Below are 14,518 nucleotides of genomic sequence, written 5' to 3'. Positions count from 1 at the left end.
ATACTTCATCCCTATTAGCGCCATTTACAGATGGGGAAACTGAGGCTCAGGGATGTTAAGCGATTTACCGAAGGTCACATTGGTAGGAGGGGGCAAATAAAAGATTCCAGTGTGGATCTCTCTGGCCTCAAAGTTAAAGGTCTGAATTTCTACTCTCCTGTAAAACCTGGAGTCAGAGCATATTCAGACCTGGAAAGGAGTGTAGGGAACACTACCCTCCTCATTTCACAGGTGAGGAAACTGAGGCGGGGGGGGGGCAAGGGAAGGAGACTTGTCCATGGTCACAGAGCAAGTTTGCCAGATTCGGAACAGGAGCACAGCCCTGCACTTTCCACCCCAAAAACACTTTTTCCTTCAGCACAGCCTCCTGGAGTCCAAGGTGGAGATCAATGCAGGAAGGAAGACCAAGGGCAAAAGAGAGCTCCTGGTGGGCAGGGGGAAGAGATGCAGGAAAACGTGAACCCATCAAAATGTCCAGGTGCGACCCCATGGTGAGAGGGGACAGAAAATGAAAACCCATCCATGCATTCACTCTGTCAGTCATTCATTTATTCATTCAACAAACATGTATGGGGGCCCACTCTGTGCCAGGCCCCACTAAAGGTACAGAATTAGCCAAACACAGACCCTGCCCTCAGGGAGCTTATAACCAATGGGACAGCATATCTGGGACCCTTGGAGGGGAATGTGTGAACTCCAGAGCTGGGGTGTCTCAGGTCCTCACTGCCCTTAGGGTGGGTGAAGCAGGTTTCAGCTCTGCTGTGGGGCCTCGTTGTGGGAGCAGAGGAGTGAAGTAGCAGGGAAGGGGGCAGGGTGTCTCCTGAGCCCAGGGCTGCAGGGAGAAGACCTGAAGGTGGGAGCACCCAGGTGTGCCCCACTCCCTGAAATGTAGGCGGGAGATCTTCCTTCCCATTTTTTCCTCTCTGCACAACAGCGATTTAAGTTAATTAAGTGGAACAATAAATTCTTTCGCAACTGCCTAGAACAGAATAATCTTTCACTGCTCACCCACTTTGGGGAAAGCACAGGCTCTTTGCTTTGAGGTGGCGACAGGCTGTGGCTGTCCTGGGGCAGGATGGGGAGAAAAGGGTGGTTGGGGGCAGAAGTCCTGGGCAGTTAAGAGGGCTGAGAAAGGACATCTAGCATCACCACCCTCTGTCCCAAGTCTGGTTTTACCCTGGCTAGTCTTTAGAGCACCTCTGCGTGGATTAGAAAACGCCCCCCCCGCCCGAGGGTCCCGGCTCTGCTGATGCAGAGCCTGCAATTCTAGCCCCCAGAGACCTCTCCACTTGGCACCTCTGTGCAGGGCAGAAATTGCACAATTGCCTGTGGGCTCTGTACCTCCCCTGTACTGTCATTCCGTCACTACAGATATATCCCCTGTAGGCACACAGGCTTCAGAAGAGTTGATTGTGCATATGTTCTATTTCTGCAAACCAGATCCTCATTTTTAAATCCAATGGGGAGCCAGCTTTCTAAAGAAATCTTGATTTATGATCCCTCTTCTTTTTCATATTTAGATTTTTTTTCTCTTGGGTTTGCTTAGAACAGGCTATACCTTGAAAACCACATCTCTGATAAAGGGTCACTATCCAAAATATATAAGGAACTCATACAACTCAATAGTAAAAAAAAAAAACCCAAAAAACAAAAACAAGCCCCACAAATAATCCAATTAAATCTGGGAAATGCAAGTAAGAAACACAATAAGATTTCACCTCACATCTGTTAGAATGGTTATTATAAAAAAGCCGAGATAAGCGGCAGGGAGGATGTGGAGAAAAGGGAACCCTTGTTCACAGTTGGTGAGAATGTAAATTGGTGCAGCCACTGTGGAAAATAGTATGGAGTTTACTCAAAAAGTTAAAAATAGACTGCCATATGATACAGCAATTCCACTTCTGGGTATGTATCCAAAGGAAATGAGATTATTACCTTGAAGAGATAGCTGCATCCCCGTGTTCATTGCAGCATTGTATACAATAGCCAAGCTGTGGAAACAACCTAAGTGTCTATAAATGGATGAATAGATAAAGAAAATGTGGTATATACGTACAACAGAGTTTTTTTTTAAATTGGAGTATAGTTGCTTTACAATGTTGTGTTAGTCTCTACTGTGCAGCAAAGTGAATCAGCTCTATGTATACATATACGCCCTCTTCTTTTGGATTTCCTTCCCATTTAGGTCACCACACAGCACTGAGTAGAGTTCCCTGTGCTAAACAGTAGGTTCTCATTCGTTATCTATTTTATACATAGTATCAGTAGTGTATACATGTCAATCCATACAATGGAATATTATTCTGCCATAAAAGGGAAGGAAATCCTGCCATGTGTGGATTGAACCTTGAGGGCATTATGGACGAACCTTGAGGGCATTATGCTGAGTGAAATAAGTGAGACAGAGAAAGACAAATACCATATGATCTCACTTATATACGTGGAATCTAAAAAAGTCGAGGGCTTCCCTGGTGGCGCAGTGGTTGAGAATCCGCCTGCCAGTGCAGGGGACACGGGTTCGAGCCCTGGTCTGGGAAGATCCCACATGCCGCGGAGCAACTAGGCCCGTGAGCCACAACTACTGAGCCTGCGCGTCTGGAGCCTGTGCTCCACAACACGAGAGGCTGTGATAGTGAGAGGCAAATAAATGAAAAGTCGAACTCAGAGAAACAGAACAGATTGGTGGCCACCAGGAGTGGAGCGGAGGTGGGGGAATGGGTGAAGGTGGTCAAAGGTACAAACTTCCAATTATGAATGAATACATTCTGAGGGTATGATGGACAGCATGGTGACTATAGTTAACGATACTGTGTTATATATTTGAAAGTTACAAAGAGAGTAGATCTTAATAGTTCCCAACACACACGCACACACACACACACACACACAATTGTAATTACGTGAGATGATGCATGTATTAACTAATCTGATTGTGGAAATTTTTTTGCGATATATACATATATCAAATCATTATGTTGTACACCTTAAACTTATACAATGTTATACGTCAATTACATCTCAATGAAGCTGGGAAAAAAAGCCACGGCCCAGAGCAAAGCAGACCCAGGATGGTCAGATATTCGGGTTGTGGAGCCAGGGGACCCCAGGACCCAAGAGGAGTGGGCCTTCCTTCCTCGGCCAGCAGACGGCAGTGTCCACTGGGGGTCTTGCCTCCCAGGGAGGGTTGCAATCTTGGCTTCACTGGGGAGCTGGGGGGCCTCTCTGTGCTCCAAGTCAGGACCTGCCACAGTCTCGTGGGCCAGGGAAGGCAGCCAGGCTCAGGTTCATCCCCAGCTACTGAAGTTCCTCCACTGAGCCGGTGCCTCCGAGGTCTCACTTCCCCTCTCTGGGCCCGTTTCCATACCTACGAATGATGAACTGACCGGCTGTGACCAGCTGATGCTCAGGAATCCACCTTGGCACTCCAGGCCTGAAGGACCCACCGCAGCCCGGTGTCTGGGCCCTTCCACAGATGGCCTGGCCAGCCTCCTCAAGCTCAGGACCCTCTCCTTGCCTGGAAAGTCCTCTCTTTCCTTCTTACAGTCTGTGCCCACTCGGCCATTCTCAAACTCACCTCCCCCAGGAAGCCTGCCCACACCATCCCCTTGTGCTGAGCCCTCCTGTAATCCCATGGTCCGCCTGTGCTCAACAACACCTTGCCTTGCCATTCTCCTTTTAGTGTGTGTGTGTGTGTGTGTCTGTGCATCCTTCCCTGCCTCTTCTGAATTCTTCTCCTTTTTTCCAAATCAAGGAGTCCTGGACTCCTTGAATGTAGAATCCCAGTTCAGCAAGGGGCTCAGTGAGATCACTTAATCTGGTGGTTTAAAAAAACAAGAGACAAAAATCAAAACAACTTTCCTCCTAAGCTGAAAAATCCCTTTTCAAAGGAAAGCTTACAGAGAAGGCAGAACAGTCTGACAGAGTGAAGGAGAAGGCCCTGGTCCTGCTGCAGCCCCACTCCCCAGGGCCTGGAAGGAACACCAGGACCAGCCTGCTCTAGTCCAACCCTCTCTGTAACCAAGGAATATTCAAGGGCCCAGAGTGACCAAGTCATGATAGTGACCCCATGGGTGCTTCTAGAAGACTTTAAATTTCAGAAAGCATCTTCCTCCTTTTCTCCCCCCTCCCCAGGTGAGCTGCATCCCTGGGATGCAGGAAAGAAAGATCACATTGCCCAGAGGGGCCAGGTGACTCGCCCAAAGTCACACAGTTAGTAGTAGCAGGATTGGGCTCAGAACGCAGCAGAAGGGGGAGGAATCTTGATGAAAGATCGCTCGCAAATGCTGCAGCTGTGGTTCTGCCCAAGGGCCAGCTCAGTCCCTGGCTCCTAGGGAAGGTTTTCTTGGGGCCTCTGAGGGCTCTCCCAGGCTGAGCATCAGAAGGTGTTGTGTAGGGGAGGGAAGGCAGGCCCCCGTCTCTTTGCTCCTCATGCATCTGGGGAGATGAGCGCGGCCCCTGGTGCCTCCAGTGGCCCTTCAGGATTCTTGCTGAAAGGTTAATTACCAGACCATCCCATCAAAGGAAATTGCACTTCTGTGCCTTAAAGACCAAATGGAGCTTCAGCAACATAGTTATTTATGGACTCTAATAAGCATTTTCTGGGTGTGATTAACCTTTATGCCAAAGTCACACTGGGAATGGGGATGGCAGCTTCAATTCTAGCCACGCTGTGTGCTGGCTGGGGGTGGGGGCATGAACAGCTGCTGGAGCAGCCTGGAGCCGGCAGGCAGCTGTCACACTCCGGCCCGCCCACCCCGCCCTCTCCGTGGCTCCTGCGCCCTTCCCTCCCTCTCTCTCTGCCCATCGCTTCTTCCCGTGCCCTGCCCTGATCCATCCCCCTCCGTCCTTCATCCACTTGAAAGACAGACCTGATCACCTGCTTCCTGGGCCCTAGTCTCCACTCAGCTGCTAAAAACAGTTCCGTGACCTTGGGCACCTCAACTATAAAACCCCTGTAAAATGGGGAGCATGGAACTTGCTCTGTCTGCTTTCCTCAGCACAGTGCCCCTTCCGTGTCAGCCACCCCTGGGTCCCAGGACGGTCAGTTTATGTGATGCTGTGATCGAGCCACAGCACGCCCTTGACCTTCTCAGAGGTAACATTCCGGCTTTGGCTCTCTGGCAAGTGGAGAGATTTGCAGCTGAGGTGCGGGTTTTATTTGGGGGTTCGGGGCTGCCAGGCTGGCACACAGAAGTGAGGATCTACTTCGTGAGTGAGCCTAGCGCCTGCCAGCTTCAGATCCTCAGTCCCATTTTGATTTTCTCTCCACCTCACCAAGTCCTGAGAGCTTGGTTTGTCAAAAACGGTTCTGAAAGGAGAGCCAGCGGCTAAGGCTGATGACAGAGGGGTCCAAGAAAGTGGCGATTCTTAGGTCAAAACCACTTTTGGTTTACTTTGAGAGAGGATGACATGTCCAGTTTGGTGAAGCCCAGGCCTCTGATGTGACCCTGCTCACCACATGCTTCAGCCATATTTTTTGGAGTGCTAGACCTCACCACAGAGTGAAGGAAGCTCTTCACCCTCCCCAGGAAAATGGTCAGCATTACACGCAACATTCTGCCTTAAATTACAGGCTTTCATCCCCTCCCCTGCCTCGTGTGTTTGTAGACACCAGATTAAGAATTCACAGCTTTAGCAGAACACAGACAACAACCTTGAAACTTCAGGGGCTTGTCCCTACAGTGCAATACTCTCCTGTTGGTGGAGTTGGAAAACTAGTGAAAGTTGAAGAGGAGATCAACGTACGGTAGAAGGAAATACACAGGAAAACTCTGGACTTTTCATGAAACTGTGATTCAGGAATAAGCCAGGAGCCTTGACAAACCCTTCCGCAGAGCCAGAGGTGTCACAGGCCCAGATTCTGTACAGAGCCAGCATTTCCTGAGAGGAGAGATTGGTTTGGGAATTTTAAGAAACGTTTTTCTGTGCATAGTGCAAAACCGGCCCTCTATTGGGAGAAAATGACTTTGTGAACCAGCACATCCAAGGAGAGGTAAGGGTCAGGGTTACAGTTAGCCAGCCAAGGACAGGCTCCATCCCGTGGCATTTGCTTTGGATTCATGATGCATCTGCACGCGCCCTGCTCCTCTGTGAACCCCAGGACATTCAGAGGCGAGGCTGAGACCTTCTGGCTGGTGTGTTTGCCATCTAATTAGAACCCTGGGGCGTAAGTGCATTGCACTGAGGCAATTCCGTGCATTGGGGACTAGTCTGAGTTCTCTGATTGCCAGGGTCTAGCGCATGTACGGAGGGGACCTGGGCACATTGACGAGGGACCGAGTTGCTTTGCTTTGGAGGGTCGGGGAAGGTGCTGCCGCGGGGAGGGGCTCTGGACCTGGCGTTTGAGGACTGCAGACTTCACCAGGTGGGCCAGGGTGATGAGGGGGCAAAAGTGTGCGGACACCAGCAGGACCCCACGTGCTGGGGAAGCAACAAGTAATTCAGCGCGAATAAAACGTGGTGTGCTTTCAAGGAGAACGTGAAAGACCAAAACACAAAGCACAGCTTCAGGCTTAGAAGGACAGCGATGGAATGCCAGGCAGCAGGGCTGACATTTTCACGTCGGGTGTTACTGGTTCCTTTAATTTGCCTGCGGCTGAGCTGCCTCTGGGAGCCCCATTTCCACGCTGTGTGTGTACACGTGTGTCTGTGCTGGGAGGTGGCAGAGGCAGGGGTGGGTGACAAGCCGTGGGTGGGGGTCTCTCGCCCCTTCTAGAAGAGGCCTCTGGCCATCCCAGCTGACTGGCCCTCTCTGGGGACAGCTCAGAGCTGGGTCCCCGCTGCCTGTGCTGAGCCGAGCAGCAGGTCTGTCAGCGAGGACACAGCTCTCCGCTCCGCGTGCCGGAGCCAGTGGCGGGCCTGGTGGCTTCCTCCTCTCTCCGCTTCTGCGTTCTGAAGTGGAAAAGGAGAGTAAAGATAGTTCGCCATCTCTCCGGGGACGGTGAAGTTTAATTAGTGATTAATAAAGTGTTGGAAGTTCCTTGGGGCCAGAGAGATGAATGGGTTTGTTCTAAGCACTCCCGAGTCCCGGGAGCGAGTTAGCTGACCCCAGCGCCGTGGGCTGAGGCCAAGCGCTGGGCACGGGATGGGGGTACAGGGCCGGGGGGTGGACCTCGGAGCCTGGAGCTTGGCCCAGAGCAGAAAGACCCCTATGATGTGACAGGAGGAGTGTGCCAGCGAGGGGATAAACGAACCCACTGCGGACTCAGGCACAGCACTGAGGGGACAACGTGGGGGAGTCATCGGGGTCAGGGGGGGCTTCCTACAGGAGGTGTGGGTGGGACAGGTCCTGACCAGGAGCGGGGAGCATTCGAGTCCATCTTGGGTGGGAGAGCGGGGAGCAGGGTCTGTCTTTGTCATCAGACGGCACGAGTGGGCAGGTCGTGAGGGTCTGGGGTGCAGGGTGGAGGCCAGTTTGGGAAGAAGGTACGGGAGCAACAGGGTCAGGACTTGGGTGAGGCAAGTGAGGCACTTTTCTCAAGCATGGAATTGAAAGAGCTGCCCCAAAGTGCAGTGTCAAGATAAATCATATTTTAATATTATCACTGATTTTTCCTTCTACCCGAGGCTCCAGGATGGCCCAGCACTGTTAGTGATCCTGGCGTTTTAAAAAAAGCTTTTGATATGTTGTTCATCATGGAATTTTTTGCATTAATTTAGAGTTTAAAAAAATATTGCATTAAAATATTATGTATCTTGACTACCGAGTTTTCTGGTGCCCCCCCCCTTAAATTTTGCACTGGAGGTGAATGCCTTGGTCTCCTCACCCTAGTCCTGGCCCTGCAGTTGAGGTCTGCGAATGTGTGCTGCTCGTGTTGGCCACCACCCCGGCTCTACTCTAAACTACAAACTTGCTCACGTGGGACTCGGACAAGTCCCTGCCTCTCTCACGAGCTCATTTTCCCCTGTGGAATGGCTAAGGCTGCTTCCAGATCGAAGTGTCCCTGTCTGAAGCTCTGCAGTGAATTTTGCAGAACTGTTTGGAAATGGGCTGGTGCTGAGACACCATGGCAGGTTGGGGGGCAGTGGGGAGGAGAGGAGATGGTCCCGGGGAAGGAAGGAAGAGCAGAGGAACAGGGGTGGTGATGCGGAGAGCAGCCTCCCATGAGGTCAGGGAGACAGGGCTCTGCTGGTCCTTGGGCTCTCATGTCCTGACAACTGGAGGGGGGGCTGGTTACAATCCTTCACTACCCCAACCCCCCACACGCTCCTTAGTCCTTCACAAATCAAATCCCAAGGGAAACAATACCTCGCCACCAACCCCTGACTAAATAAGAATCACCAAGTTCAAATCAATCAGCATGACCTATTGAGTGCCTCTTGTAGACCTGAAACACAATGTAACTCATTAATATATTCAGCAAATTAGAATGCAATGAACAAAACAAAATCTCTCCCATCTCGGGTCAAGCTGTGCTGCTCACAGAGGACTTCTACCTACACTGCGTCCTGTAAGCCTGGCAGAGTGGTGGTGGGGTGGCTATTACACCCATCTTTACAGGTGAGGAAATCGAGGCACAGAGAGGTCAAGTAACCTGCCCATGGCAACACAGTGAAACTGGGGCTGGATGCCAGGTCTCTTTTGACTCTGAATCCACAGGGAAGGTGTTGACCTTAAGGGAGGGGACACAATGATTATGTGCGGGTGTTAGTTGAAGAAGTGGGCAGCCCTCTAGGTGTGAGACCCATGCTACTCTCCCCAGGTGGGCTGAAATTTTGGAATCAGAGTGACACAGAGTCCCCAGGGAGGGTAAGAGGCAAAGATTCTCCCTGGATTAGGGCAGGCATCTTTCCAGACACATTTATCCCTTCACCTCTCCGGGCCTCAGCTTCCTCATCAGGGACAGCCAGCCCCACAGAGAATGAAGTACCGTCGCGGATATAAAATGACTTGGGAAATGGTGAGGCACGATCTGTAGTGACCAGTAATTAGCTGGGTGGGGACGAGGGCCCGGGAGGCAGCTCATTAAACCACAGGGCCTGAGCTCCTGCAGCTGGGGAGGGAGGGAGGCTCACTAATGGGGGTCTTCTGTGAGCCCATGCGGGTGGGGGGGTGCTCGGGGGGGGGCAGGTGGGAGGGTGTGGGTGTGGGTGTGTCGGGACACGCCTGTGCCACCCTTGAGACCCCGTGAGGATGGAGGTGACTTGCTCAGGCAGAGCCTCTCTGGAGGCCCCCAGCCCTCAAGGAGAAAGTTCCCCTCTGTCCTGGGAACCTGGGCTCCTGCTGTCACCTGCCTCCCTTTCAGGCCCCTCAGAGAGCAGGGCAGCCCCAGACCTCGTAGGCAGAGAAGACACGGAGGAGGGGGGAAGGGAGGCTGGGCCGGTGGGGGAGGGGTGTGTGTCTGGAATGAGACGTGTATGAAGGGGGCAAGAGGGGCAGCAGGAAGCTCCAGGCCAGACAGCTCATGACACAGTCTAACTGTGTCCCTCACCTCCCTGTGCCCACAGGCCCTTCTCCTCCTGGGGCTGCACTCCATCTCCGCCTCCCTCCAGGACCAGCACTGCGAGAGCCTATCCCTGGCCGGCAACATCTCTGGTGAGCACCCCCATCTGCCTCTTGCAAGATTCCAGGTCCCCACCCCCCCCACCCCCAGGGCTCCCAGAGCCTGCACACAGAGCCATGCCCTGGGGCAGGAACAGCAGAGAGATTTCCCCTCTGGGGCTGCAAGCAATCCATCGTCTATCCACGGAGTGCTGTGTCGAGCGGGGTCCTGAAGGTGGGTGTAAGTGTGGTGGGAGAGAGAGCTGCGATTAGGTGACAGCATCAGCCAGGGGCACAGAGGGGCTCGGGGCAGGCGTGCCAAGTAGCTATCCTCCCTGCTTTGGGGTGGACCGCAGGGGAAGTCGCCCCAGCCCTTGCAGCCGTGAGAACCAACAGAGCGGAGGGCTGGGCTGACTCAGGCATCAGTGAGGAAGAAAACCTGCTGTTTGCTGCTGCTAAAAATGCCTGAAGCATAATATGTAGGGCGCTCTGTGTGGGGCACTGTCCGAGGTATTTGAGATACAGCTCTTCCTTGACTTACAATGGGGTTACGTCCAGATAAACTTATCATAAATTGAAAATATCGTAAGTCAGAAATTCATTGAATACACCTAACCTACCGATCAGCATAGCGTAGACTAGCCTACTTTGAAATGCTCAGAACACTTACATTAGCTACAGTCGGGCAAAATCATCGAACACAAAGCCTATTTTATAACAGTGCTGAACATCTCTTGTAATTTATTGAATAGTGTACTGAAAGTGAAAAGCGGAATGGTCGTCTGGGTACAGAGGGTTGTCAGTGTGTCAGCTGTTTACTCCCATGATCGTGTGGCTGACTGGGAGTTGCTGCAGCTGCCGCTGCCAGCATCACGAGAGAGGATTGTACCACATACTACTAGCCTGGGAAAAGGTCAAAATTCAAAATCTGAAGTGTGGTTTGTACAGAATGCGTATTGCTGTCAAGCCATCGTACAGTCGAAAAATCATTAAAGTCGAACCATCGTAAGTCGGCGACCATCTGTATATTCACCCAGTTTTTACGACCTCCTGAGGCAGGTGCTGTTATCCTCCTTTTACACATAAGGTAACTGAGGCACAGAGCAGAACTAGTAAGTGCTGGAGCTGATTTGAGCCCAGGAAGCCTGGCTCCCAGATACGTTCTTTATCACCGTGCTCTACCCCTCCTCCATAGAAAATACTGCTTAACTGCAAATATTACTAATACTTGTATAACTTCACCATTTACAAAGTGCTTTTGTATAATAATCTTATTTCACCCTCACAAGAGTTTAAGATGAGATATTTGTACAGATGAGGAAACTGAGGCGTGGGAGAATTCGGTTTTTGGGCTCCTAAGGCCATGCCTTTTCTAATTTGGGGTGTGGTCCTTGAACCCTCATCCTGGTCCCTTTACCCAGGGTCCTGGGGATGCTGCTGCCCAGCGAAGGTGGAGAGGTGCACCTGAGGGTCTTTGAGAGGCTTGTTCTTTGGTGATTCATTTTCCTCTGCAGGTCTCTCTCCTTGATTCAATCCAACTCATTAACTGAGCACCTACTGTGCGCCGGGCCCCATGTTCCCTGGGAGAACAAAGAGGAGCTCACAGTCCGGTACGGGAGTCAAGTGCATAAACACACGTGCTATGAGGCGCAAGGCCCGCGCTGTTGGAGAAATGGCCACCACGTGCTAGCAGGGAAGCAGGGAGTTTCTGAACCTGGGCCTGCGGGGAGAGGAGGCTTCCACAGCTCCAGGCAGCTGTCCCCTGGCCTGCTGTTCCCTCAGTAGGGTAGGGGTTGGGGGGCGAGAGAATGAGCACCAGACCTGGAGCACCGACTGGGTTCCCATGCTCATAGTGGCGCTCAGTCTTGTCCTGTGTGCCCTAGGGCCCCCCCACCGACAGCCACAGGGATGAGTGCGCCTTTGACTCCCTTGAGCCTCGCTTTGCAGTTATAGAGTAGGGTGGGAGGGCTGACACCTGCCTCAAGGATCTGTTATGATTAAATGCACTATGTTTAATGGCAATATTTCACAAACTGTAGAGTGCCATACCACTACTGAGTATTGTTTATTATTGTCGGTAAGAGCAGGCTTTTAAAGTGCTTACTGTGTAGCTGCAACGAGGGGCAGGAACTTGCCATGAAGTGCTCACTACAATGGAGGTGGCAGGGAGGTTAGATTGGGGTGGTGTGAATCCAGGAAGCCTTCCTGAAGGAAGAGGTTTCAAGGTGAGTCTCTGAGAGACTCTGAGCAGGGACTGGCAGAGAAGAGCCAATGCTCTGAGCCGAAGCTAGAGTTGACTGAGGACTAGCAGGTGGGTTTGGTGGAAGAACAGGGGAGGGGTCGGGAGGGGAGAGCAGTAAGCCTGGGGAGGTCCTGGGAGCCCAGAGCATCTGCCTGCAAAGTTGGCTAAGCTGGGCCATGAGGAACAGAAAGTTCTTGAGCAAGAGTCTGGAGAAAGATCGGGAGGGAAGAGACCTGCTCAGAGGCCTGGCCTGAGAAGAAGCTCCCCCCCAATCCCAGCCCCTTGCACGGCGGCCAGGTCAGTCTCCACTGACTCGCTTATTGTGCTCCTGCGCAGTGACATCCCTGAGCCCACGAAGGTGTCACCTGTCCTTGGAGGCAGCAGGCCGTGATGAATGTCGTTCATTTCCCCATGACTTGTACTCTGTGCCCCTACCCCCAGCCCAGCCCAGCCTGCCTGGCTTCAGGGCACGCAATCCATCACCCTCCACAGCAGCCTCTGAAAATGGGCTGTTTGTCTTCAACGCTAAGACCTGCCCAGACTGATGGGCACTGGTAGAGACAGATGGTGAGGGTGGGGTGGAGGGACTGAGACAGATGGATGGGCGTCTGGCCGGGGTGGCTGGCACTGAGCTGGGGCCTTTGGGGGGCCTCTCACATGCCAGGAGCAGGGAGAAGGTGGGTCCCCAGGGCTGAGGCTCCATCCTGTGGCAGATCACAGACCTGACAACTCATAAAATCATGGCATGAATATGACGATGCCAGAAAGTAATAGAATTATTGACCCATGACATCAGAGATAAGTGGAATCATAGCACTGACAAGGACCCAGGGTCATCTCCTGTCTGAAGGTCATGAATGATAATAATAATTAATGTAATAACTAATAATAACAACTAATGTTTACTTAGTGCCTATTGTATGTTAGACACCATTCTAAGTGCTTTAATCTCATTCACTCATCAAACAATACTGTTAGGAATTTTATTTTACTTTATTTTATTTTTGCGGTACGCAGGGCTCTCACTGTTGTGGCCTCTCCCGTTGCGGAGCACAGGCTCCGGACGCGCAGGCCCAGCGGCCATGGCTCACGGGCCCAGCTGCTCCGCAGCATGTGGGATCTTCCCAGACTGGGGCACGAACCCGTGTCCCCTGCATCGGCAGGCGGACTCTCAACCACTGCGCCACCGGGGAAGCCCAGGAATTATTTTTATCATCATCTTACAGAAGAGAAGCGTACAGCTCAGAGACGTTACGTAATTTGCTCAAGTACACGTGGTTACTAAGCAGCAGCCCCAAGATTTGAATCAAATGGCCTGATTCTGGACTTTCCCGCCACCATGTATGTGGTCACCTGGAAAGTCGCAGTACCCAGGTCCCACTATGGTCAGTCCTCCAGGGGTGCAGAGACGCCCTTGCAGTTTCCCATACCTATACTGGGTTTACACACAGCTCCCAGTATTCCTCAGAACCTACTATGTGCCTGACACCGTACTAGGTGCAAAACTGAAGAGCCCACAGACCCACAGGACCGGAGGCTCCCACCCACTTGTCCTGATGACTCACACACCCTACAAAGGCCTCTTTCTCTTCTGCCCAGCCAAGGAGAAGACAGTCCAATTACAAAGTGGCTGAGCAAAGAGCAGGACTGTCTGCCTGGCCTCTCTATGCCAGGTGACACAGGCAGAGCCCCTGCGCATTCATCCCAGCAGCACCTTCCTGGAATGAGCAGGCATGTGTGTTTCAGAGGCTGCCCTTGGGCCCCTTGGCGCAGCCTTGGCTGTCTCCCTCCTGGGCTTAAACCAAACAGGGGGATGGGCTTCCCAGCTGCAGGGCTGCTGCCACGTGCCCACCTACCCTAGTTCATTCAGAAGCCCCCGATGGGAGACCCGACATAACTGGGGACAGGAACCAGGTTCCAACCTTTCTTGGAAGTTATCTGCTATGGAAAGATCTGCTGAGTACATTTGGACCCTGAGCCTGATGGGAAGGGAACTATATCATCTATTTGGGGGAAGAAACCACCTTCACAGGGTGGTGGCCACCCTCAAAGGGTTCTTTTCTGTTCATTAAAGCAGTCCCCCCAGGACTCTGACTCAGCAGGTGTTTTTCAGAGGCAGGTGGGAGCCCTTCCTACTGTTCCTCTCTCCTCTTCCCTCCATTCGCAGGGATCTGGGGCGGGCTGACCACAGTGCTCCCATGAACACCTGGAGTGTCGGCCCCCATGCATCTGCTTTGCGCATGTGTGGGGAAGGAGGAAGATACAGGACCAGTTTTATGGGTTACTTTTGGCTGCACCCACCCCAGCCCCAGAAGAAACTCTGTGGGGATCTAGCTGCCCCATGAGTGAGGGGGGTGAGCCACCAAGCGACAGGAATGTTACTGCCTCAGACACACTGAGCACACACCTGCCTGACGGCCTTTGTAGCTGCTCTTCCCTTCAGAACCCTCTTCCCCCAGGTAGGCACACAGTTACCTCTCTCACTTCCATTGGGCCTCTGCCTAAATATTAGGACCAAATTAAAATAGCACTCCTGTCAGTCTTTATCTCCTTACCCTGCTTGTTTTTTCTCCATAGCATCTCTCACTGGTTAACAGGTACGTCTGTCTGTCTGCACACACAACCCCAACCCCCAATCCCGTAGACTGACAGCAGGGCATTTTTCTTTATACAGCAGGTTCCTATTAGTTATCTATTTTAGACATTAGTGTATATATGTGAATCCCAATCTCCCAATTCATCCCACCCCCACCCCCGCTTTCCACCCTTGGTGTCCGTACGTTTGTTCTCTACAT

General features: G+C 52.2%; 1 protein-coding gene across 3 annotated transcripts in view; it reads left to right on the top strand.

The window, feature by feature from the left end:
- CRHR1 (corticotropin releasing hormone receptor 1) overlaps positions 1-14,518 on the top strand; it is a gene marked incomplete at both ends in the record, with an annotated part of 48,176 nt that overhangs the window by 11,521 nt on the left and 22,137 nt on the right. For all 3 annotated transcript variants that reach the window (XM_082860339.1, XM_082860338.1, XM_082860337.1), the window contains one exon: positions 9,448-9,535. In XM_082860339.1, the coding sequence (XP_082716465.1) occupies positions 9,448-9,535 (88 nt within the window). The remainder of the gene's footprint in view (positions 1-9,447; positions 9,536-14,518) is intronic.

Source organism: Leucopleurus acutus (genome assembly GCF_964270905.1).
Source record: "Leucopleurus acutus genome assembly, chromosome: 19".
NCBI lineage: Eukaryota > Metazoa > Chordata > Mammalia > Artiodactyla > Delphinidae > Leucopleurus > Leucopleurus acutus.
Note: the sequence above shows the minus strand (reverse complement) of the source record. Positions and strands in the feature narration are given on the sequence as shown.